The sequence below is a fragment of the Tenrec ecaudatus genome, chromosome 4 (assembly GCF_050624435.1).
Source record: "Tenrec ecaudatus isolate mTenEca1 chromosome 4, mTenEca1.hap1, whole genome shotgun sequence".
NCBI lineage: Eukaryota > Metazoa > Chordata > Mammalia > Afrosoricida > Tenrecidae > Tenrec > Tenrec ecaudatus.
In genome coordinates, this window is record NC_134533.1 from 205,006,237 (window position 1) to 205,030,714 (window position 24,478).

The window sequence follows — 24,478 nt, forward strand, 5'->3', positions numbered from 1 at the left end:
GCTGCAGGTCACCGACCTCGCTGAGGAAACATGGGTGTCTGTCATATAAGGAGCCCGGGCCAGGGTTGCATGAGCAACGATGGCGTCCACTCTCTGGCCCTGCCTGGCCCTGGCCCTGCTCTCTGGCCTGGCGGTCTCCAGCCCTCTCCAGCAGCTGAATGTGAGTCTGTCGGAGGCGTTATGAGGGCAAAGGGCACCTTGTGGGGAGGTCCTCTGAGTAAGGGGGGGGTCAGGGAACTGGGGCTCAGCAGGGGACAGTGCTGGGCATTGGGAGGACAGACCATGCTGACCGGCCGGGAGCTGCAGGCTCTCGTGCCTCACTGAGAGCTGCCTTCCGAGGCCCGGAAACGGACACGGATATGGGGATGATGCCGGGAAAAGTGGCCACCGAGGGCCCCTGAGGAAGACAGGCCCACAAACCCATTGCATGGATCCTGTTGTTCTTACTTTGGGAAGGGCTAGTGGTGGTGGCTGGACCCCGGAATGAGCGTAGGTCATGCCATCCAAGCGTGGGTACGGGGATCATAAAGCACCACGTGTCTTCCAACATGTGTATTTATCACAATTAAAATTAAGATTACACCTGGAGAATCCCCCAACTCCCCAGGCCTCAGTTTCCCCACCTGCCACGTGGGGTGACGCCCCACCAGAGAAGGGCTGTGAAGACTCAGGTCTCAGACAAGTGCAGCCCCCACAAAAGGTCGAGCTGAGCCGCGGAGGATGGGTGGGCAGGAGTGGGTGCTGGGAGGAGGCGGGAGGGACCTGTTGTCCAGGGAACAGCAGAATGAGGTGTGGTCTGTGGACAAGGCGGGGACTCTTTGCCCTGCCCTGCTGGGAGAGTTGAGAGCCGGCCCCTCTCTGGCCCTCTGTGGCTCTGGAGGAGTCTTGTGCCTGAAGGCTCTTCAAAGTGTGAGGAGGGGATGGTAGGGAGGATGGGGGACCCAGAAGCCCTGACCTCTGCCCAGAGAGGGTCCCAGGGTTCAGCAGCCTTGGCCTCTGCCTGAACATTCTGTTTGTTTGTTTTGCAGAAACGGAGCCTGCCAGAAGGGGAAGGGGTGAGACCTTTCACCGGGGAGAGAAGGGGGGGGGTGTCAGGGGCGGGGCCGGGGGAGGCAGCACTGAGCTGGTTGCACAAGAACTGGAGGTACAGGGTGCTCTGTCAGGTCCTTGGGAGCTGGCCAACAGACCCCCTGGACGAGAGCACGCCAGGAACAGGAGCTCCTGAACTATGCTCCCCACACCTTACAGGAGGTGGCCTGGGGAGATGCTTCCGCCAGTCACCCCAGTGAAGGGCACTGGGCCTGGGCTGGGGGCTGGGCCATTGGTGTGGTGGCCTGTCACAGTCTCTCTGAGCCCATGATGCCCAAGCTTCGCCCAGGAGGGTCCCTAAGCCTCCCTGAATCTGCTGCTCGCTTAGGAGGAGGGTGTCTGGGGGCACTGTGACCCTTCCAGCAGCTTGGATGACAGATTGACAATGACAAAAGGCCCCCCGGGACACAGAGGGGGAGGGGTGCAGACAGCTGAGCAGAGTTGCCCAGGGAAGACCCAGAGCAGTTATGGGGCGGGGTGGCTGTGGCCATGGCCATGGCTGTGAGATGGGCCTTGGGGCATGGAGAGCTGCAGGAGGGTGGTGGGGAGCCCCCAGAGGGCTGACCGCAGGAGAGAGACAGGGTTCAGATGGGGTTTCAAGACGCTTCCCCGGCTGCACCTGCGAATGAGCACCTTCAAACACACCCTCTGCTTGGACGGGCGTGGACGGGGCATGGTCAGGTGGAAGGCATGGCCCCTGACCCCTTCTGTGCAGGTGGTGGACGGCATCGAGGTTTACAGCACCAAGATCAGCTGCAAGGTGACCTCCCGCTTTGCCCACAATGTGGTGACCACCAGGGCTGTGAACCGGGCAGACGCCGCCAAGGAGGTGTCCTTCGACGTGGAGCTGCCCAAGACGGCTTTCATCACCAACTTCACGCTGTGAGTGCCGCCACCAGCCGCCGCTGCCGGCCTGCAGAGCGCCACCCGCCCTGCCCTGACCCCACAACCTGCCCCCTGCAGGACTATCGACGGTGTCACCTACCCCGGGAACGTCAAGGAGAAGGAAGTGGCCAAGCAGCAGTATGAGAAGGCCGTGTCCCAGGGCCAGACCGCCGGGCTGGTCAAGTAGGTGGGGGACATCGCATCAGGGGGAGAGGGGCCTGGCAGACCAGACCACAGCAGCTATCGTGACTGCTATCCTGAATGATTACGACTGTGATTATTGCCATTAATTACTATTAGAATGATTATTAATATTACTAGGATTTGTTACATTGATTATTACTATTACTCTGATCCATGATTACTTACTATCTCAATCACTATGATCAATTATCACTATCATGATAGCAAATGGTGCCCGTGGCTCTTACGTGATCCCATTTTGAAGTTGGAGCTTCTGAGGCTCAGAGTCCTCAGGGGTCCCTCTGAGGGGGCGGGTCTCAACCCCCGGGGTCCGGAGGAGGGGGCGCAGCCTGCTCAACGGTCCTATCTCACACGGACCCAGGGCCTCGGGCAGGAAGCTGGAGAAGTTCACGGTGTCGGTCAACGTGGCTGCCGGCAGTAAGGTCACCTTTGAGTTGACCTATGAGGAGCTGCTGAAGAGGCACAAGGGCAAGTATGAGATGTACCTCAAGGTGCAGCCCAAGCAGCTGGTCAAGCACTTTGAGGTACGTCGCATTCGCGCTGTCCTGTGGGGTCCAGGCTCCCCTGAGGGACTCAGACTCCCCTGTGGAACGCAGGCTCCCCTGTGGGACTCAGACACCCCCTGTGGGACTCAGACTCCCCTGTGGGGTCCAGGCTCCCCTGTGGGGCTCAGATTCCCTCGTGGACTCAGACTCCCCTGTGGGGCTCAGGCTCCCCCGTGGACTCAGACTCCCCTGTGGGGCTCAGATTCCCCTGTGGGACTCAGACTCCCCTGTGGGACTCAGACTCCCCTGTGGGGCTCAGCCTCCCCCGTGGGACTCAGACTCCCCCGTGGGGCTCAGACTTCCCTGTGGGGCTCAGGCTCCCCAGTGGACTCAGACTCTCCTGTGGGGCTCAGGCTCCCCTGTGGGACTCAGACTCCTCTGTGGGGCCCAGGCTCCCCCGTCGACTCAGACTCCCCTGTGGGGCTCGGGCTCCCCTGTGGGACTCAGACTCCTCTGTGGGGTCCAGGCTCCCCTGTGGGGTCCAGGTTCCCCTGTGGGGCTCAAGCTCCCTCGTGAGGCTCAGGCTCCCCCTGTGGGGTCCAGGCTCCCCCGTGGGGCTCAGGCTCCCCCATGGGGCTCAGGCTCCCCTGTGGGGATCAGGCTCCCCTGTGGACTCGGGCGGCTGGACCTGAGTACAGGCCGTGGAGGGAGGAGAAGAGCTCATTGGGACCAAGCAGAGCTCACTGGAACACTGGGCCCAGCTCTGGGCTATGCTTAGGGGCCTGGGACTACCAGGGGGGTCTGGCCCAGCAGCTGGAAGCTAAGGTGGGTGGCTGGCATTGGCAGAGCTGAGTCTGGCGGTGGGCTCTGGGGGCAACAAGACCACCTCCCCCATCTCTGTAATGCTTGTAACCGGCCCACAGGCCTTGGGCTCCTTCTGCGGAAGTGGAAAGCCAAAGGTAACGCTTTGGCAGTGGAATCTGGGCCCCCTTTTGGCAGGTGAACACATCCAGTGGTCAGGCTACCTTTGCCCGCTCCTTCGGTCATTCCTCTGATGGGGGACAGCAGGCTTGGCCCTCACAGCCTTGCCCTGGGGGCTGCCCCTGGCTCCCTCTCTGTCGACCATTGCAGATCCAGGCAGATATCTTCGAGCCTCAGGGCATCAGTGTGCTGGACGCAGAAGCCTCCTTCATCACCAATGACCTTCTGGGCAGCACTCTCACCAAGTCCTTCTCTGGGAAAAAGGTGGTCCGCATACCTCTTGGGTGGAGGGGGCATGGGACCAGAGACAGAGACACAGACCCCTGGGGTTTGGTGGATGGGAGTGTGTGTGTGTGTGAGAGAGAGAGAGAGAGAGAGAGAGAGAGAGAGAGAGAGAGAGAGAGAGAGAGAGAGAGAGAGAGGACACTTGGTTTTCTGGCCCAAGAGAAGATGCTAGGGGCAGGGGCTGCTGACAAGAGGGGTCTCGACTGCATGGGGGGCGGGGGGGGGCAGGGAGACTATTCATCGAACCTGTCTGGCAGTGCAGCAGTTGCACCGTGGGCTGCGATCCACAAGGTCTGCCCTTCGAACCCCCGTCCCCTCTGAGGGAGAAAAGCGGGGTCTCCACCAGGAGCGGCTGCAGTCCCATGCAGGCCGTCTGCCTGACGTCAGGTACCAAAGGATAGGAGAGGGCTGCAGACTGGCACGTTGGCTCCCAAACTCATTCAGCCTACCGCCCTCTTTACGGGGAAAAAAAAAAAGACGGACAGAAAGAAAGAAACCGGCCCAGCACCTGTCCTGGCATTGAGAATGTTTGTGCTGTAGCCTGTAATCCAGGGTACAGCGCAGGCATCTGCTTTGCAGCTTCCAGATGGCTCCAGTGCCACCACCCGGACACCGGGGTGGTCCCGCCCATGTGGGAAGTGGGAAGCCCTGTTCTCCAGGTCAATCCCTAAGGCCCCAGCTGACCCTGGGCCTTTGTTGAGCGGGTGGCAGATGACTGGAAGTCCACATACATGTTAAATAGCAATCCATGATCACTGCGATGACAGGGCACCCACTGAGAGGGCTGCCCGGTTCTGGGTCCCCCTTAGCTCTCCACTCCTCTGGGCCCCACCTAACGAAGTTCCTGTTTTTATGCTGCAAATTGTCCTTCCCTGGGGGGCTTGGGAGGCCCTGGAGGTCAGGTGAGGGAGGGGCTCAGGGAAGAAGCAGGAGGAAAGAATCGAGGTGCTCAGAGAAGCCAGCGCTGGGGGAGTACCCAGAGCCGCTTGCCCTAAGGCTCAGTCCTCAGCCATGCTGTAGGGGTCTGCAGGGGACTGAGCACGGCCACGTGCCCCCCTCCCCCCGCAGGGCCACGTGTCCTTCAAGCCCAGCTTAGAGCATCAGCGCTCCTGCCCGACCTGTTCAGACACGCTGCTCAACGGGGATTTCATCATCACCTACGACGTGAACCGAGAGTCTCCAGCCAACTTGCAGGTACCTGGGGGTAGGAGGGTAAACCTGCCAGCAGCCTCACCCAGCTCTCCTACCAGACCGGGGACCTCACAATCCCTGTGTGCCTCTGTGTGACACCCCCTGGTGCGCAGAGTGGAAGGAACGTCTTTTTCTTGGGCTGGTGGATCTCTGTCATCTAATCACAGGGGCAGGTGAACCCTGCCAGCAGAGTGGGTTATAGACTTGCTGGGCTGCTAACCACAAGGTGAGCAGTTTGAAACCACCAGCCGCTCTGTGGGAGAAAGATGAGGCTTTCTACTCCTGTAAAGATTCACAGTCTTGGAAACCCACAGGGGCAGTTCCTCCCTGTTCAACAGGTTGCTGTGAGTCTGAATTGATTCCATGGCAGAGTTTGGTGGGGGGGGGGGGGTTGTGAAGAGGTTACCGAGGCGATGTAGCCCACAGCCTGGCATCTCTCTGTCCCCTCCTCTTCCCAGGTGGTCAATGGCTATTTTGTGCACTTCTTTGCACCTCAAGGCCTTCCCGTGGTGCCCAAGAACGTGGTCTTTGTGATCGACATCAGTGGTTCCATGGCCGGCCGAAAAATACAGCAGGTGAGAGAAGTCTGCTTTTAAAAGCAGAAAAGAAAAACTGCTCTTCCAGGTGAAAGAGGAGACCAGACAAGATCTTCAACTCACAAAACGTCTTCCCTGGTCTTTGTGGGGTGCCTCGGGCATAGGGGCACCACTGGCTGTCCTCTCTCCCCACCCTCCCCACTCCTGCCTGGAGTCCCTGAGTGGTCAGGGAGCTGTCCTCTCCCCCAGACAAGGGATGCCCTCCTGAAAATCCTGGATGATATCAAGGAGGAGGACTACCTGAACTTCATCCTGTTCAGCAGCGGCGTGACCACCTGGAAGGACACCCTCGTGCAAGCCACTCCCGAGAACCTCCAGCAGGCCCGGGAGTTTGTGAGGAATATTAAGGATGAAGGAAGTAAGAGCTGCTAGGAAGGCCTCAGGTGGCCAGTGGTCTTCTCCCTGTTCTGAGCCCAGCCGAGCCGAGCCAAGTGGCCACTCCCCTCCTTGGGGCCAGAGACCCTCATTCCCAGGCCCTGCAGACCCTGGCTGTGGGCAGCGGGAGGCACACCAGGGTGCTCCGTCTGGAACTTTCTGGGTCTAGGGAAAGATTCTTTGTTTCTAACCTGGGATCCTGGTGCCCGACTTGTTCTAAAGACATCAAACCCTACCCCATATCCTTTGTTGCCTCCTTCTGGGGAAACCAGAGGCCTCTGCTCCCTTCCTCTCAGCCACAGAGGCCCAGACTTCACCTGCCTTCTTGTAAGCCTCAGCAACCTCCGTGTGTGGCCACACAGGAGCCCCAGGGGCCAACACTGCCCGCAGCTCCTCGCCGGGGGTGGGGTGGGGGGTGAGGTTTCCCACTCTCATGGAGTTACAGTCTTAGAAACCCACAGGAGCGGCTCCCACTGGCCCCAGGGGGTCGCTGTGGGTCAGAATCAACTCGCTGGCAGTGAGTTGAGATGCTTCGAGCTGATGGCAGCCGGGAAAGGCTGCCCTTTGACCCTTACTGGAGAGAAGAGCCCTCCTTGTCTCCATCCACCAAGTTTGACTGAGAACTACTGTGTTAGTCTGGGTAAACTAGGGAAACAAATCTACAGAAACTCATATATATGAGAGAGTTTCTATAAAGGGTAAGTGTACATTCAGAAAGCATCCCAACCCAGTGCTGTCTCAGTGAGCGTGTAAGCATCTCAGCTCTGGCAGGGGTCTCCCTGCGGCTGCTCCAGCACCCAGGGCTGCATCGGGGTAGGTCCATGCGGCTTCTCCTCAGGGAGGTCTCACAGGAAGTGAGCCTTGCCAGCTGAAGCAGGGAATTAGCTATGGCAGCCGCACCCTAGTCCGACCATTAGAAAGCAAGAGACCCAAGAACTAGAAAGGCAAGGCTCACCAAGCCATTTATCTCTCCATCCTTCAATTAACCCCACATGTGTTTATCAGCCAGGTTGGCACAATAAACCTTAACCATCTTAACCACCAAAGACTGGAGGCCCTTGGGCATGTGAGCAGGCCTCCCCATCCCAATGGCAGCCTCTGGCCCCTCACAGTTCTGTCTGTGTGCTAGTGACCAACATGAACGGTGGGCTGATGCGGGGCATCCGCATGCTGAACGATGCCTGGGATGAGCAGGGCACGGCGAGGAGGAGCTCCATCATCATCATGCTCACCGACGGGGATGCTAACCATGGTGAGGCAGAGGCGGGGAGGGCTGGTTCCGACCAGAGTGCAGTCTGGCTGCAGCCTGCCCACCAGGACACCTTGGACAGCCCTCCCCAGGCCTCCACGACCCAAAGACCTCAAGGGCTCTGCCTTCCCTTGCGGGGCTCCGGGCTGGTTACCCTCCCTGACCCCCCGGCTCTGGGAGTGCAGGAAGCCAACATTTCGAGAGCCCGAGAGCCCCGGCCTCTGCGGCAGCGGCACACTGACTTCTCCCACAGGCGAAAGCCGCCCGGACAAGATCCAAGAGAACGTGCGGAACGCCATTGGGGGCAAGTTCCCCTTGTACAACCTGGGCTTTGGCAATAACCTGAACTACAACTTCCTGGAGCGTTTGGCCCTGGAGAACCATGGTCTCGCCCGGCGCATTTATGAGGATTCCGATGCCAATTTGCAGTTGCAGGTGCGCCTTATCTTGTACACTCCTGGAGCATAGAGCTCACTACCGGATCCGGAGCGATTCCACTAAGTCGTTCTAATCAGTGCAATTGTCAGAAAGAGTTGCCTCTTGGGTGAAAATTCACCTCTGGCTACTATTTTTTTTTTTGAGGGGAAATGAGGAACCTTCAACACCTTAAAGAAAACAAAGCGTGTTTCATTGGGTTTCCTATGACCATTTACACAGCCAGTGAGGCTCCCCTTTAGCAAATCTTCCTCCAAGGGCTTCAGCCTGCCGGTGACATTCTTCACAGTGTGCCAGCACACTCTGTTGGCCTCTCCCTGTTGGTGTGGTCCCCCCTCCTCTTTTCACAGGGTGCTGTCACTTCCTGGAGGGTGCCTCACACTCCTGGCTAAGTATCCTTGGGTGAGACGTGACTCTTGCTCTCTGTGAGCCAACAGGATCCAAGCTTGTGCTCAGACTACACAGCAGAGCCGCCTCCGCTGTGGAAGCTGAGACGGGTTCAGAAGAGTCCATGATTACATTGGGCTCGCTGATGCACCCAGAATGGTTTCCAGTGACAGTGGGTCCTGACTAGTGCCTAGGACATGCTTGTGCGCGAGTCCTTGGGGGAGCGACAGTTAACATGCTGTGCAGCCAACTGAGAGGCTGGAGGTCCAGGACTCCCCAGGGCACCTCAGAGGAAAGGTCTGCATCCGCTCCGTAGCCTCCCCCATTGCAAAGCCCCTGGCGCACAGGTCTACTCCGATATGCTACGCTCAGGTCACCATCGAGTCAGGGTAACGCCCGGCAACTCATCATCGTTGTGTTTTCTGTGCTCGTGCTAAAAGGTTCCCAGTGCATCTGAAGTTCAAGTGCAACCAGAGCACCCTGTCCCTCCCCACCCCAAGTGGGCCCACCTCCCCTTGCACACCCATCCCACAGCCCCAGGTTTCGTCCTCAAGGCGGCCTCCTTTCTCCCACCGTCTGCACATTGCCTGAAGACTCCCCATGTACCAAGAACTGGGTCCTTCCCCTTTGACCCTTCAGGGCTTTTACGAGGAGGTGGCCAACCCGCTGCTGACGGGCGTGGAGATGGAGTACCCCGTGAACGCCATCCAGGACCTCACTCAGAATAACTACAAGCACTTCTACGACGGCTCCGAGATCGTGGTGGCCGGGCGCCTGCTGGACCAGGACTTGAACAGCTTTAAGGCGGACGTGAAGGGCCATGGTGTGAGTGGGGCCTGGCTGGGCACCGTGCTGGGATGGGGGATTTTGTATGTCTAGGCTCCTGCCCTTGGACTGACGGACAGCCCAGGAGTGTCTTTCTGGAGCCAGGCCCTCTAGCCCCAAGCCCACGGCCTCCCCTCCCTGCTTCCCCTGCCCTAGGCCATCAATGACCTCACCTTCACGGAGGAGGTGGATGTGAAGGAGACGGAGAAGGCCTTTGAGGAGCAGCACTACATTTTTGGAAACTACATTGAGCGGCTCTGGGCCTACCTCACGATCGAGCAGCTGCTGGACCAACGGTGACCACAGTGCCCCCGCCCACCCCCCATGCCTGCCCCACCCTCTGCTGCTTGAGTCAAAGAAGAAAAGAGGGCGGGCAGGTCATCCCAGGACTGCAGGGAGGGGTGGGGGTGGGGCAGGGCCAGGCCTCAGCGGTCCACCCCCAGCCTCAGTGATGGCAGACAGAGCAGAACGGCAGGCTGGCAGTGCGTGGGCCCGTCCCAGTGGGGGGCGTCGTCAGTACAGGTAGATAAGCTGGGGGTCCCTCAAGCAGGGACACCACGGTGGGGGTTGTGGTAGAGGCCCCTAAGCATCCCATGTTCGATCGGTGGGGAAACTGAGGCCCAGAGCAGGAACAAGCCATGGCTGTGCGCCCCTGTGAGCTGGTGAAGCAGCTCTTCCTGAGTCCTTATGGACTCGGCCTGAGGGCCGCACGCAGGGTGGGCTTCTGTCTGCTCGGGCAGCCCGGCCTGGGGCCCGCAGGCTGACCTTCCTGAGCGCCCCTCACAGCAAGAAGGCCCAAGGCGAGGAGAAGGAGAACCTCACAGCCAAGGCCCTGGAACTGTCCCTCAAGTACCACTTCGTGACGCCGCTGACCTCCATGGTGGTGACCAAGCCTGAGGACAACGAGGACCAAACAGCCATTGCCGACAAGCCAGGGGAAGGTGGGTCAGACCGAGGGTGGAGGTAGGGGCAGAGCAAGGCATCAAGGGTGCCTGCGAGGGCAGGCCAGGGGGTGCAGATGCCAACGGAGGGACATAGTAGGCATGGACGTGGGTGACCAGGCCCCTCTGGGAGCAAAGGGCTGTGCCACCCGGGGGTTGGTTCAAGGACACGGACTTGGAGCGCCACATGGAAGGGCTCAGTAAGATGAGAAGAAGCACTTCTGAGCCTGAACGTGGGCCCCTGAGCGGGTCACCCGGTAGCTGGGGGCAATGAGGGGAAGTTGCCTTGGGTGCTGGAGGCTGGCACGGACCTGCTCCTGATGGGGAGGTCTTCAGCATGGGCACTGGCAGGCCATGGGAGTGGGATTGGAGGGCACACAGGCTGGGTGGGGCCCAGGGGGCACCTGCCGGGGAGCTCCCACCCGGAGGCCCAATTGACCAGGCTGGGAGCTCGGGTGGCTTTGCAGGCTGCTGCCCTTGGCTGCGTGGACCCGGTGCCTGTGGCTCAGTTTCTAACCTGTCTCTCCCCCCCACCCCACCCCGCACGGTGCCGTGGCTGCAGAAGGTATGCTAGCTGGTGGCTGGGCAGCATCCTGGGAGGGTAACAGGAGGAGAGGGAGGGGTGTCCGGGACATGTGGCTCTCTGCCAGCTCACCAGCGAGCTCAGGCCAGGGGCTGCCCCTCTCGGAGCCTCCACTGAGTGGTGGGTGGGGGGTGTTGCTACCTCCCCGGCTGAGGGGAGGTCCTCAGAGTTAGGAGCCTCCTCCAAGACCCTAAACTGTCAGCAGCTTTTAAACGCTGGACATACACACAGGACCAGTCTGACGGGGTTGGCTATGAGTGCCGCTTCTCGGTGAGGAAACTGAGGCACAGCGGACTCGGGCTCAAGCAGCCTGGTTCCCGCGCCCAGGCTGGCAATCACAGCTCTGTAGCTGTCTGGTCCGAAAATTAGAACCTAACCCCAAAGCCCTCCTCCAGCCCGCCCCGCCTGCCCCACCTCTGCAGGCAAGTCTGGTCTCCCTCACAGCGGTCAAACCGCAGCCAGTGGCCTGTGAGCGTGTGCGCGCACACATGCACACACATGCACACACGTGCCCCACCCCACTCGGGGGCAGTGTGAGTGCAGGATGAGGATGAGATGGGATATCTGCCAGGAGCGCTACTGGGAGTCGAAGTGGGCGGCTAAGACACGTCCATTTTAGCCGCATCAAATGCCACGTCCCTAACATGGACAGTACTGCCCTATTGTTGTTCGCCCTACTAAGGGGTTCCCTGGGCAGGCTCCCCACTTCTAAAGCCCAAACCTGGGGTCTCATTCCCGCTGTCTGCCAGTGTTGGGTCCCTGGGATGGGAGGCCCCAGACAGGCAGAAAGCATGGGCTGGACAAGGCGGACCCTTGACCCCACTGAGGATGACCTTTGCTTTGTTTGTTTTTTATCAGGGAACTCTGTGACCCTGACCTCCTCCATGGCCTACCTAAGTAAGTATGCACTGCCTGCCCCAGGCCCTGCCCACTGCCCAAAGCGCTGCTGCTCAGCTCCCTCCAGGGCCCCACCTGAACCACCTCTCGGGGCAGACAGATGACCGGGTCTAGGGGTGATGTGGGAGGGCGGGAGCATTTCTGAGCCAGAAGGGGAAGGGGTTGAACCCAAATCTGAGTGGGGGTCCTGGAGCCCCTTGGGGGCTTCTGGTTCCAATTAGCTCACTCCTGCTTTGCGTTCACAGAAAACTACCAGCCTCCACAAACCCCCTACTACTACGGTAAGTCCTCAACAGCACCTCCTGCCTCCCAGCCCTCGCTCCCTGCCTGCCTGCTTCTCCCTGCCTGCCTGCAAGGCCACCCCACGGGCCGGGGGTCGGGGAGGCCCCAGGAGCCCGCCCCTTCTCTGTTCCTTTAGTGGATGGGGACCCCCACTTCATCATCCAAGTCGCGGAGGCGGACGATGCCATTTGCTTCAACATCAATGAAGACCCGGGCACCGTGCTGCGCCTCATCCACGACCCAGCCACAGGTGGGTCACGCACGTGCACGCACTAGTCCTCCCTGCGCCCAGTGAGCTGCCCGGCTGTGGTGGTGTGGCAGACACAGGTAGAGTTCCGGAGTTAACTGGGCCCGGAACCCAGCCTGTGCGGTGAGGAGTAGCTTCTCTCTGGACGAAGAAGTTCTCCTCCCTGGAGCAACCGCGGGACGGGTCCACAACATGGGCTTCCAGCAGCCAGCACAGCCTACGCGAACCCCGGGACAGACGGTGCTGGCCTCTGGCATCCGCCCCTCGCTGAGGGCCTCCCTGAGCGGGCTTCGCTGAGGGAACCTATGAAATGGCATTCAGAAGTGCCAGTGTGGACTCACAAGGTATCCTCGATCTCTCCCTCTCCGTGCCCCTGGCAGGCCTCACAGTCAACGGAGAGATCATTGGGGACAAGGAGCCCAGCCCTGACCCCAAGACCCGAAGGACTTACTTTGGGAAGCTGGGCATCGCCAACCCTCATATGGACCTGCAGATCGAGGTGACAACGGAGACCCTCAGCCTGGGGAATGGGGCCACGCGGAGCACTTTCAGCTGGCTGGACACAGTCACGGTCGCGCAGGATGGGTACGGCCCCTCCCCTAGGTCTCCTGGGGGTGCCACAGCCCCAGGGCCTGGACAAGAGACACCCCACAACACCCCCAGGGGGTCTTAAGGGTCTTGGAGGTCTGTCCTTGGTCTGGGAAGGGACCTGCATTGGCCTCTCATGCAGGGCTTGTGAGAAACACAGTTGGTACCTGGACTGGTTCTGAGTGACCTTGAGGGAAAGGTTCTTAATGGCAGGTCTGGCACTCAGATAGATACTAAGCCAGTACTACGAGGAAGAGCCCGCTCACATCCTCTCTGGTTGAACTGTGACCTCGCCAGCTCCCAGCCTTCCCTGGTCTTCACAGGCCCAGAGCCTGCTGGGCAGGGTGGGGATCTCACCCCCAGTGGTTCGGAGGGTGGATGGAACCTGCTCCAGTCACGCCAGAGTGAATGACAGACGGGGCCGAGCCCCAGGCCTCTGGTCGCCCAGGACAGTCTTCCTCTTTGTGTGCACAAGGAGTAAGGCTCCACTGGGAGGGGGGGGGTGTGGGACACAGCTTCTCGCCCACATGGGCCAGCTGGCTTGGGGTATCTGTGTGCCCTCCAGCATCAGGCATAGGGAAACTTGCTGCCAAGATGCCCTTTGACCCAAGTCCTCATCCTCGCAGGATGTTGGTGACAATCCACAGGAATGAGAACATGACAGTCTCCTTTGGGGATGGGGCCACCTTTGTGGTTGTCCTGCACCAGGTGTGGAAGAAGCATCCCATCCACCGTGATTTCCTGGGCTTCTACGTGGTGGACAGCCACCGGATGTCAGCGCAGACACAAGGGCTGCTGGGTACGCGCCATCCCCGGGCGGCGGTGGTTCTGGCCACGTGGTGGTCTTGACCTCAACCCTGAGAGTCCGGGTTCCCCTGGTGATGGTCAGGTGCTGACAGAGTGGACGTTTCCATTGCAGGGCAATTCTTCCACCCCTTTGACTTCAGCGTGTCCGACATCCACCCTGGCTCTGATCCCACGAAGCAGGATGCCACCATGGTGGTGAAGAACCGCCGGCTGACTGTCACCAGGTGAGGGGGTCCTCCAAGCCCACCTGGCTACAGGGAGAGAGACAAGGGCTTTTCTGAACAGGCACTTTTGCATGGCAGACTTTTGTCACCTTGGGGTCCTCTTGTTTTCTTCTGGGGTCTCGTCTCTCTCTGAGCTTCTCCTAACCAAGAAACAGGCCACACTGGCTCCTCTAGAACACCCGGGGCTCTCTGACTCATGTGACCAAAGATTTCTGGGGGTCTCAGAATTGGCCCCCATTTAACTCTAGATCGGTACCATCATCAGCCACCTTGTCCACCCTGTCTAACTGTGTCTGCCTCCTTTCTCCCAGGGGTTCCCAGAAAGACTACAGGAAGAATAGCCACACCGGCACCAAGGTTCCCTGCTGGTTTGTCCACAACAATGGAGAAGGGTTTATTGACGGTGCCCACACTGACTACATTGTCCCCAGCCTGTTCTGAAGGAACCTACCCACTCTGCTGTGGATGTCTGGGTCTGTGGGAGGGCCTGAGAAAATAAAGCTTGCAATGAAAACCAGGCAGCAAGCCACCAGCCTCTGCGTGCCTGTAAGAGCTCATCACACAAAGAAGCGCAGCTTGGACAGAGAAAACCTGAGGGAGGGGATGGCTGCGAGGAAGGCCAGGCCCTGGGCCTCACGTAGCGGTTGAAAGTCAAGATGTGATGGGTGACACTTGGGGAAGTCAAGGGTATGATAGTGTTTGGAAGGAAAATAAAGACTCCAGAGAAAAGGACTTCCCAGTCTGGCCAGGGTTGAACGCACAACAGAGTTCTGGGGTCATAAGACCAATGAGGGGCCATAAGTTAGCAGCTCCTATCAGGACTTTCAGGCTTAAAAGTCCTTCTATGACTCAGAAACAATGAGTGCTCTGGAAAAAACACAGCTCACAGCTAGATGAAGATGTCACCCATCCTTTCATACTCCCAATTATCTACCCCTCCACCTATCTATCCAACAATCCAACACATCCACCCATAAAAACACCCATCCCTACAAAATCTGACCATACATTCACCCACCTGCCCATCCATCCACCCATCCACCATCCATCCATCCAACTAAACAATCATCTATCCATCCAACCAATTACCCAGCCATCTAATCAACCAACCAATCATCTATCCAGCCATCCAACCAATCATCCATTGATCCACCATCAATCTCACCCACCAACCAATCATCCACCCAACCAATCATCCATCCATCCATCCATCCATCCATCCATCCATCCATCCACTCATCCATGCATCCAACCAATCAATTATCTATCCATACATCCAACCAATCCTCCAACCACCATCAATCCACCTATCCATCAAACCAACAGTCATTCATCCATTCAACCAATCATCCATCCATCCACCCACCCACCCACCCATCCAACCAACCAACCAACCAATCATCTATCCATCCAACCAATTATACATCCATCCATTTCACCAACCAACCAATCATCCACCCAACCAATCACCCACCCACCCAACCAATCATCCATCCATCCATCCAACCAACCAATCAATTAATCATCCAACCAACTATCCATCTACCCATCCACAATACATCTCACCAACCACCCAATCATCCATCCATCCAACCATCCATCCACCAATATCAAACCAACCAGTAATTCATCCATCCAATCAATCATCCATCCATCCATCCAACCAATCAATTATCCATCCATCCAACCAATCAATTATTCACCCATCCATCCTTCCATCCATCCATCCATCCATCCATCCATCCATCCATCCATCCATCCACCCACCCATCTGTGGGAAACTAACATTGAGGGAAAAATGACTGGGACTTATTCCCTGACTAGTACAGAGGGAATCTGGAAAGCTAGTATTCCATGGTAGGAAAGCTGCCACTTTGGAAAGTTAGAAATAGAGTCCAAGTACATGTTCCCGCACTAACTATCTTTTCCCACAGATTCTCCCCTTAAATCTGTGCTGCCTTAAAGTGAGCACATGGTAGATTCTGTCTCCCTGCAGAAACAGACATTCCTATCCTGCCCGGCATCCAGCCCCTCTCTCTCATCCCTTCCCCCGCAAAGGGCGTCCATTGCATTGCAGTAGGAAAAGGACTCTAGAGTTACACCCCGTGTAACAATTGTGTGGCCTCGCCAGACGGTAGAGTGAAATTGTGTGAAGTGAGGATCCGGTGGGGGATTAGCAGATAAGAATAGTAGTATAATATTTTAAAATGGACAATGGGACAAGACAGAAGTAAACCTAAGACTTAAGCTATTACACATTTACTGAAAAAACAGAAGGTAGCAGTAACAAATAAAAAGATGCAAGGTTTTCTACAAGTGGTGAAAAGTATAATCCATGGTTCCCAGAGAAAGGAACTTTAGATCTAGGAACTTGGTAGGAAGCAGATACAAACTTAAAGAAGGCACACAGAGACGGGCAGAGTGTCCCCCTGGAGACCTGGTCTCTGTGGGCTCAAGTTAAGATGATTTTAGGACCCCCATAGACTGAGCAGGAGAGGAAAGGGGACCATCAATGTAAGCACGGCCTGAAGTAAACAATCCAACATTAAGCACACAGGCAACAACGTTCCAAAATGAGCAGAGATAGTTGAGAAGGTTTTAGACAAAAACTGAAGGAATTAGTCTGATTTGAAGGATAGTCTAGTAGTGGCTCATGCCTCAGCCCCACCTGAGGAATGCAATGTAGAGGGGCCAGAAAGCCTTAAAACAAAGGGAGCAGAGAAGGGCAAAGGAGATTCTAAGCATGACAAAGTACCTTTGCTTTCGAAGGTAGAGAGAGGTATTGCAGCAGGAGACTTAGAGACCAGACTAGCTTTTCCTGTGAGTGTAGCAGAAAGACCACCAGGTGCAGACAACTCTCAGGGATACCAGGAATGGCAGTATGGTAGCTTCCCAAGGGCTCAAGTAGAGAGCAAATGTTTTGAGAATGTTGAGGGCAACTGATGTACAAATGTGCTGGACAGAATGGAGGCATGTAAGGATTGTGATAAGCGTTGTACAGCCCCTAATAAAATGATTTTTTTTTATTCTAAAAGACATCCAACAGGCAGTGGCAAGCTACAGACTAGACTCCCCTTTTGTAGTCAGCATGATTCGATCCCTAGCTGAGACTGAATGTCTAATCCCCGTGGATTGGCATGCATTGACCAAAACATGCCTCTCTCCTTCGGACTTCTTGCAATGCCATATCTGGTGGACCGAAGGAGCCCAAACCCAGGCTCAAAAAATGTGGATGGAACAGAAAAATCGATCACAGGGAGAGATCAGCTCGTGGGGGTGGTAATTTCATCACAGTGGAAGCACAATTGCAGGTCACTGAACAAGCGTGCTCACAGGCACGTGATGGAAACAATACTTCTGTCAGGAGGCAGATGGCCCAATTACACGGCAGTGAGGCAGAAGGATGATGGGCCTTATGTAGAGTTTGTGTCTAGGCTGCGGTTTGCAAAAAACGTGGCAGACTCCACAGCTGCTGACAATCTCATTCTTACATTAGCATATGAGAACACGAACCCATTGTGTCAATCTGCCACACACCCATTTAAGGAACAGAGCTTGCGCCTCGATTATCTCAGGACATGCAGGCATGTAGGGACACATGAATACAGATGAATGCTTTAACCCTTAGGAAAGTTGGTCATTTCCAGAAAGAATGCTGGCAGTGTGCACCAAGCAAATGGGAAGCTAGGAGAGGACCCGTCCAGGACTAGAAGGACCTGGACCGTGCCCTCATTGCAAGAAGGGAGGTCGCTCGAGATTCAGCAGTGAGGGAACTCCGCTGGTGAGCAGAGCACTTCCCAGTCCGGAAACCTGTGGTGGGCCTGCTCTGAGCCCTGCCCAGCAGAGCCCGGGGACTCTGTCCCTGCTGAATCCAGCACGCAGTGCACGGTGGCCCAGTCAGCCTCCTCACCCAATCACACTGATGGGGGGGGGGGGGAGTGGGGGGCAGGGAGCGCCTCAATAGATTTAAACAGCCAAGAAGAATTTCAGCTCATTCTAGGCACCCCGCCAGAAATTATTAGGACCAGAATTCGGGGGCCATGGCCAACTTAAGGGATAGATGCCACCTAACATGGGCATGGGCTAGGCAGATCGTCGGAGAGCGTCCTCACTGCCAGCACACCTCCCTCAGAGAAGGACCTCACGGGGTAAGCCCACGTGACCAGTCCAATGCAATCTGGCAGATGGGTGTCACCCACGTCCCCTCATTTGGACGCCCAGGGGCTGTCATGTCACAACAGACATATTCTCGGGATTTGTGTGGGCATCAGCCATGGCTGGCGAGTCCACAAAATATACCATCAGCTACTTGCTGCCCTGTTTTGCCACTGTGGGCACTCCTACGTACTTACAGACAGACAGTGGCCCTGTCTACACTGGCAAGAGATTCCACAATTTTTGTCGCGATTGGAATATTCATCACACAACAGGGATCCCTTATATCCCCAAGGTCAAGCCCTCATTGAACGGGCCCATGGCATACTGAAAAGTCAATTGGCTAAACAGAAGAGGGAAACGAAAGGTGAGACAGAGCACAATACACTCCACTTGGCCGTATTGATTCTAAATTTCTTCTCATTTCCAAAAGATTCTAACATAACCAGGGCAGAGAAGCACTGTTCTACCCGCACAGAGAAAGCCGATCTGGAGAAAATCTGGTGGAAGAAGGAGAACGGGGTGTGGAAACCAGGCATGCTGGTGACTGGGGTGGAGGCTATGCTTGTCTTCCAGAAGGCGGAGAAAATAGATGGATCCCCTTACAAGAGCCCGACCACGGATTGAGAGAGCAAAGGAAAAGGAAGGACCCACCTGGCCACTCTGACCCCGGCTCTGTCCCAGTCAAGGAGATGGCAGCCCGCTCCATAAGTAAGAGACATCCTAGGGTCAAACACTCTACAATACACCCCCTAACTGGGGACAGATAAAAGCTCTGAACCAGGAGGCACGAGCGACGCTAGCTAACGCTGGCAGGCCGGTCACCCGGGAGCGTGTGCTCCTGGAAATGCTTGCTGTCGTGTCGGTCGTCTCCATGGAGGTAAGTGACAGTCACTCTTATTGGGCTTACGTCCCTCAGCCCCTCTACTAGATATCGTGGAGTGGACTCAGGCTGGCCCTGTAGTGTTTGTAAATTATTCACTATGGACACCAGGGTCTTGGGGAAATGGAATGGCCAGGCACCCCGATGAAGAGGGCAGAGATTTTAATTTCACTCTGGGATTTGAAACTCTGCCTTTATGTGTGGGCGCCAGCCCTAGCTGTTTAACCGCCAACTCTCAGGCATGGAACAACTGGCTGGTCTTTAACGAAACCACCTGTGGCTTCTATATGATAGATAATGGGTGAAGCATTTGCAGAATATGAAAACTCCACAAGTGTGGAGGGGAGAGGAGACATGGAAACCGGTAAAGTTATGAGTGAGTTACCGGCATGTCGTTGCTGACCGGCTCAAGTGGCTCAAGTGTCAGGGGCCACATGGAAAGGTGTTAAGAAATGGCACTGTAGCTATCATTGATTGGGATCCCATGGTCAGTTTCTAACTAACTGCTCAGAGGAATCCAACATCACCTCATGTGATTATGTCAGTGATTGTGAGTGGTACAGGACCCCTGATGGCATTGCCACTACCAGGTCAAATTTGATGGCCTGGCATGAAGAGGCCTTGCACCTCCGGCCCCAGGTTACTGAAGCCTGGGACAGGACCTGACCAGTGGGACCTGTGGAAATTATCCCTTGCCACTAAGCCTTTAACAGGCTACACAGGAAGTTTGACTGGCACCAGTCAGTCTGGCTAGACTTATGCTTTTCACAAGAATGAGACTCGATACAGAGTCTCGTGTGTAAAACTGCCTTATGTGCTCGCTGTAGGAAACATCATCATAAGTGAAACTGCTCGCAGTGCCACCTGCCACAATTATAAACTGCTCACTTGCATTAACCACGCTCTGCTTGTAAACCTCTCTAAAGACAGCATCCTCACTCATCCTAAAGAGCAGGATGGGGTGTGGATCCTGGTGGAGATGAAGCGCAGATGGGAGAGCAGTCCAGAATCGTCTTCATGATGCAAGTGGTGTCGGAGAGGCTGAGAAGACCTCGCCGATTCGTGGGGATGCTAATCTCAGCTAATCAGACTCAGCCATTGCCACCACCGCTGCCGTCGCTGGGGGAGCTCTACAGGAGTCCATCCAAACTGAACACTCTCCCCTCACTGGACCATGGCGCTGCGGGGACAGCACTGGAGACAGTGCGGGAATAGTGCCCGGTCTGGCCCCTCACGCTGAGACGAGGCTCAGAGGGCATGCAGCAGAGCAGCAGGGGGAGCAGAGTGACGAAACCCCGGGGAATGCCAAAAATAGACTTGGAGACAGAGTGTGGCACCCCATCAGACTCGACTGGAAAACACTCGTAAAGGCCAACAAACAGACCTTGAACTATTTGTAGGCTTTTCCATTTTTGTCAGTGGCTTTCTTTTTGTTATTTTGTTCTTGCTTTCTGCTGTTGTTGTTATTGTTTTTTGGTTTTGACTTCCTTTGTTGTTTTATTTGGCTTTGCCTGGTTTTTGCACTTAGTAATGTGTCTTCAGGTCTATTTAGATGAGATAGGCGGGATAAATAATTTGGAGATGAACAGAATGGGACCAATGGTCCTGGGAGGATACAGGAGAAGGGGAGGTGGGAGAAAGGAAGAGGGGGTGTAGAACCACCCCCGGGACAAGGGAACAACAAGTGAACTAAAATCAATGGAGAGAAGGTGTAGGGATGCCCAGTAGGGCTCAATCAAGGGCAATGTAGCATCAAGGAATTACTAAACCCAAATGAAGGCCGAACATGAGGGTGGGACAAGAGGAAAGTAAAAGAAAATAGAGGAAAGAACCAGGAGGCAAAGGACATTTATAGAGGTCTAAATACAGGCATGCATATATGTAAATAGATATATAACGAGAGGGGAATAGAACTATGCACTCATATCTACATGTTAAGAATTAAGGTTGCAGATGGACATTGGGCCTCAGCTCAAGTACTCCCTCAACACAAGAACACTTTGTTCTAACAATCGGCATTCTGCGATGCTCACCTCCCCGACATGATTGCTCAAGACAAAATGGGTGCATAAGCAAATGTGAAGAAAGTTGATGGTGCCCGGCTATCAAAAGAGATAGCGTCTGGGGTCTTAAAGACTTGAAGATAAACAAGCAGCCATCTATCTGAGAAGCAACAAAATCCACATGGAAGAAGCACACCAGCCTGTGTGATCATGAGGTTTCTTTTTTTTTTGATCATGAGGTTTCAATGGGATCAGATATCAGGCTCTAAGACCCAGAATAAAACCATACCCAATGTGAATGGGGGGGTGGGGCTAGGAGTGGAAACCCAATGCCCATCTGTAGACAATTGGACATCCCCTCACAGAGGGGTTATAGGGAAGAGATGAGCCAGTCAGGGTGCAGTATAGCACTGATGAAACACACAACTTTCCTCTAGCTTTTTGTTACTCCCTTCACCCCACTATCATGACATCAATCTGTAAGTCAGATTAGACCAGAGCATGCACACTACTACCTCTAAGAATAAGAGCCCCAAACATGGGGAATCCAGGATAGATAAACCCCTCAGGGCCAAAAAGGAGAGTAGAGATACCAGGAGGATTAGGGGAGGGTGGGGGGAGAAAGGGAGAATTGATCACAAGGATCAATCTAGAGTCTCCTCCCGGGGGAAGAATAACGGAAAAGTGGGTGAGGGGCAACCGAGGATGATGTAAGATATGGAAAAATAATCTATAACTTATCGAGGGTTTGTGAGGGAGGGTGGTGGAAGAAATGGGGAGCTGATATCAGGAGCTCAAGTGGGAAAAGAATGCTTTGAAAATGATGATGGTGGCAGATGTGCAAATGTGCTTGACACATTAGAGGAATGTAGGAATTGTGCTAAGAGATGTAAGAGCCCCCACCTAAAGTAGTTAAAAAAAATCAAACCGAACATTTTCTGTAGAAATGGCAAGTGAACTCACATCAGCTCTGGGCCACTCAGGCAAAGGTGGACAACGAACTGGGGGGCAAAGTAGCGGAGCTGCAGCAAACGGTCCAGTGGTTGGGAGATCAAATCATAAACTTGCAACATCAATCAATGCTGAAATGTCATTGGAATGCTAAAACTGGTTTCTGTGTAACCCCTTACCTATATAATGTAACCTACTTGATTGGGATTTGATTAGAAAACATTTGCAAGGGCTTAAGGGAAACATTTTGTTAGATGTTGATCAGCTAAAAAAGGATGTTTTCTATACATTCAAAGACAGACTCAAGGCGTCCCCTGGTCCTGATGTGATTAAACAGTTGGCAGTTGGCATGGAGGGTTTGGACCCACATGCTTGGGTTCAAAGCATTTCACGTGGCTTAAGTTCCAGTCGGACTGTGCGGTTTATCATCATAATGTTGATGCTCGCAGTCGTGTGCCGCTTCTATAGGAAGCTAAGAGATATGAAAGGAGACCATGTTGCCTCTATAACACTATTAAATCTTAAACATAACATAGAAGGGGGAAATGTGGGAAACTAACTCTGAGGGAAATATGACTGGGACTTATTCCCCGACTAGTACAGAGGGAATCTGGAAAGCTAGTATTCCACGGTAGGAAAGCCGCCACTTTGGAAAGTTAGAGATAGAGTCCAAGTACATTTTCCTGTATTAATTATCTTTTCCCACAGATTCTCCCTTTACAGCTGTGCTGCCTTAAAGTGAGCACATGGTTGATTCTATCTCCCTATAGAAGCAAACATTCTTACTTGCTTGATCTCTTCCTGCCATGGCATCCAACCCCTTCATACCTTCTCCCACATCCATTCATCCAACCAATCATCTATGTATCCAACATCCATCCATCCATCTACCCATCCATCCACCCAATTATCCAACAAACCAGTCAGTCATCCATCCATCCAACCAACCACCCATCCATCTGTCTGTGGTAGATACATAATCTGGTGTCAATTTGGAACTTGAGAGGATTAAGAGCGAAGGGGTGGAGTCTAGTCTGTCAATTGGGTCATAGTCAATGAGACCTCTGTGCGTGCATGGCCTTCCCCTGAGGATTCTGGGAATTCCAGTATTTCCTCTTTGGAGGCGGGAGACACTCTCTCAGCTCACTCCCAGAGAGACATATCAGCTGACAAGACACATGGAACCAAGCTAGTGCCCCAAGCTGAAGGAACCACATGGAAACCCCTGCCAACGCTGAGATGCTTCCACCACCACTGGATCCACACGGCTTCCCACCCATTGGCCTGCGACCTTCCTACACTAGGCGCCATTGCATGTGTTTCGTGAGTCTGAAGAGAACTTTATAGATTGGTATTGGACATATGGGCTAGTATTGGACTTATGGACTTGATCTGGACTGGGCTGGGATGTTTTCTCAATATAAACTGCTCTTGTATATAAAGCTCTTTCTTACACACATGAGTGTCTCTGTGGATTTGTTTCTCTAGTCTACCCAGACTAACACACCATCCATCCATCCATCCATCCATCCATCCATCCATCCATCCATCCATCCACCCACCAAACCAACCAATCATCCAGCCACCCAGCAAGGGAATAAACACAGCATCTACTTCAGGTCAGGATCTGGAGCACGTAGCTCAATAACCTCCTGGTGTCTGGAGTGAGTCAGACACTGCTGGGTTTATCTGATCACACCTCATGGTGAGCACCTGCTCTACTGCTCCGGAAGCCCAGGGTGGGGTCACAGAAAAGGTCTTGGAGGAGGCTGTGACTGCTCCAGCTCAGACTGCCCCCCTGCCTGGAAGGTTGCAGTTGTTCCATGCTGTGTCTTCTTCTCACCCTCGCTTGTATCCCAGAGAGCTTTCCACCCACCAGGACTGCCCCCTGCCTGAAGACCTACAGATGCCCGGTCCCATCAGTTGCTCTTAGAACCAGTCCTCCTATGGTCACTCGGCTTCTGTAACCCCAATGCCAGGCACCTCTCTTCACTTTCAGGGTCCCCCCACACAGGCCGCTCCCAGCTCTGGAAACAATCCCCTCTTGCCCACTGCTGCTCCCTCTGTCTGCATGAGGACAGAGGGAGCCCCTGGAAGGAAGCAGTGGATGGGTGGTGGCAGCGCAGGGGACATGAAAAGGCTGGAGGAGTTCAGGATCAGACTGGGAGGGACTAAGCCCAGTGGGGTGGCTTCCGGGAGATCCCTTAGGCTGTTGTCCCAGCCCTCACCTGCTGGGGTCCTAACCAGGGATTTCAAGGGCCCACACTCTCCTGGGGGGCTGCAGAGGAGGCTGGAAGACATGTTTGCTCTCAGGGAGATCTCAGGCGGCTGCTGGGGAAACGAGGGATTAGGGGTCACATGATACTCCCCTAGTCAGCTTCCCACAGCCCCCGGTGAGTTTCCTGTAGTCCCTGGCCGGGGCGACCTGGGAGGTGGACAGGGTAGAAAGGACTGGTCTGGAATGCCAAGTGGAGGGCAGAGACAGCGGAGGAGCCCCAGCGTTCTGAGCGCCATTGTGAGCGTCAAGTTTCACACACAAACACCAGGGAGGATGACCCTGCCCCTGGGAGTGCAAAGTGTGGCTTCTCTCAGCCCCTCCTGAGGGGAGGAGGAGGAGGAGGAGGGGGAGGAGGGGGAGGAGGAGGAGGGGGGAGGGGGGGAGGAGAGGGAGGAGGAGGTGGTAGAGGAGGGGAAGGGGGAAAGGAGGAGGAGGAGGGGGAGGAGGAGGAGGAGGAGGAGGAGCTCTGCCCAAAGTTCTGCCTTCTCTCCGCAGTGTCTAGAGGGGGAGGCCCACCATAGGGGCAGACCCAGACAGCTGTCCTTGTTCGAATTCCATGTCAGCCTGTCCCTGCTGACCACCTACCTCTGAGGCTCCCCGGGGAGAGGCCGGTGTCACAGCCAGGGGAAAACTGCGCACACTGGCCTGGCTG

At 55.3% G+C, this 24,478-nt stretch overlaps 1 protein-coding gene across 2 annotated transcripts; it reads left to right on the top strand.

Moving 5' to 3' along the window:
- The first annotated feature begins 79 nt into the window (after positions 1-79).
- On the top strand, positions 80-13,997 carry ITIH3 (inter-alpha-trypsin inhibitor heavy chain 3). 2 transcript variants are annotated; one of them, XM_075549009.1, is made up of 21 exons: positions 80-160; positions 1,029-1,055; positions 1,805-1,971; positions 2,053-2,157; positions 2,540-2,702; positions 3,795-3,908; positions 4,998-5,123; positions 5,579-5,695; positions 5,906-6,074; positions 7,221-7,343; positions 7,594-7,775; positions 8,802-8,987; positions 9,144-9,283; positions 9,774-9,928; positions 11,067-11,096; positions 11,654-11,689; positions 11,827-11,940; positions 12,318-12,522; positions 13,152-13,324; positions 13,445-13,556; positions 13,868-13,997. In XM_075549009.1, the coding sequence occupies exons 1-21, from the start codon at positions 80-82 to the stop codon at positions 13,995-13,997; spliced, it is 2,655 nt and encodes an 884-aa protein (XP_075405124.1). The 2 variants fall into 2 exon arrangements, with proteins under 2 accessions (XP_075405124.1, XP_075405125.1); XM_075549010.1 differs by lacking the exon at positions 11,067-11,096.
- The last annotated feature ends 10,481 nt before the right edge of the window (positions 13,998-24,478 follow it).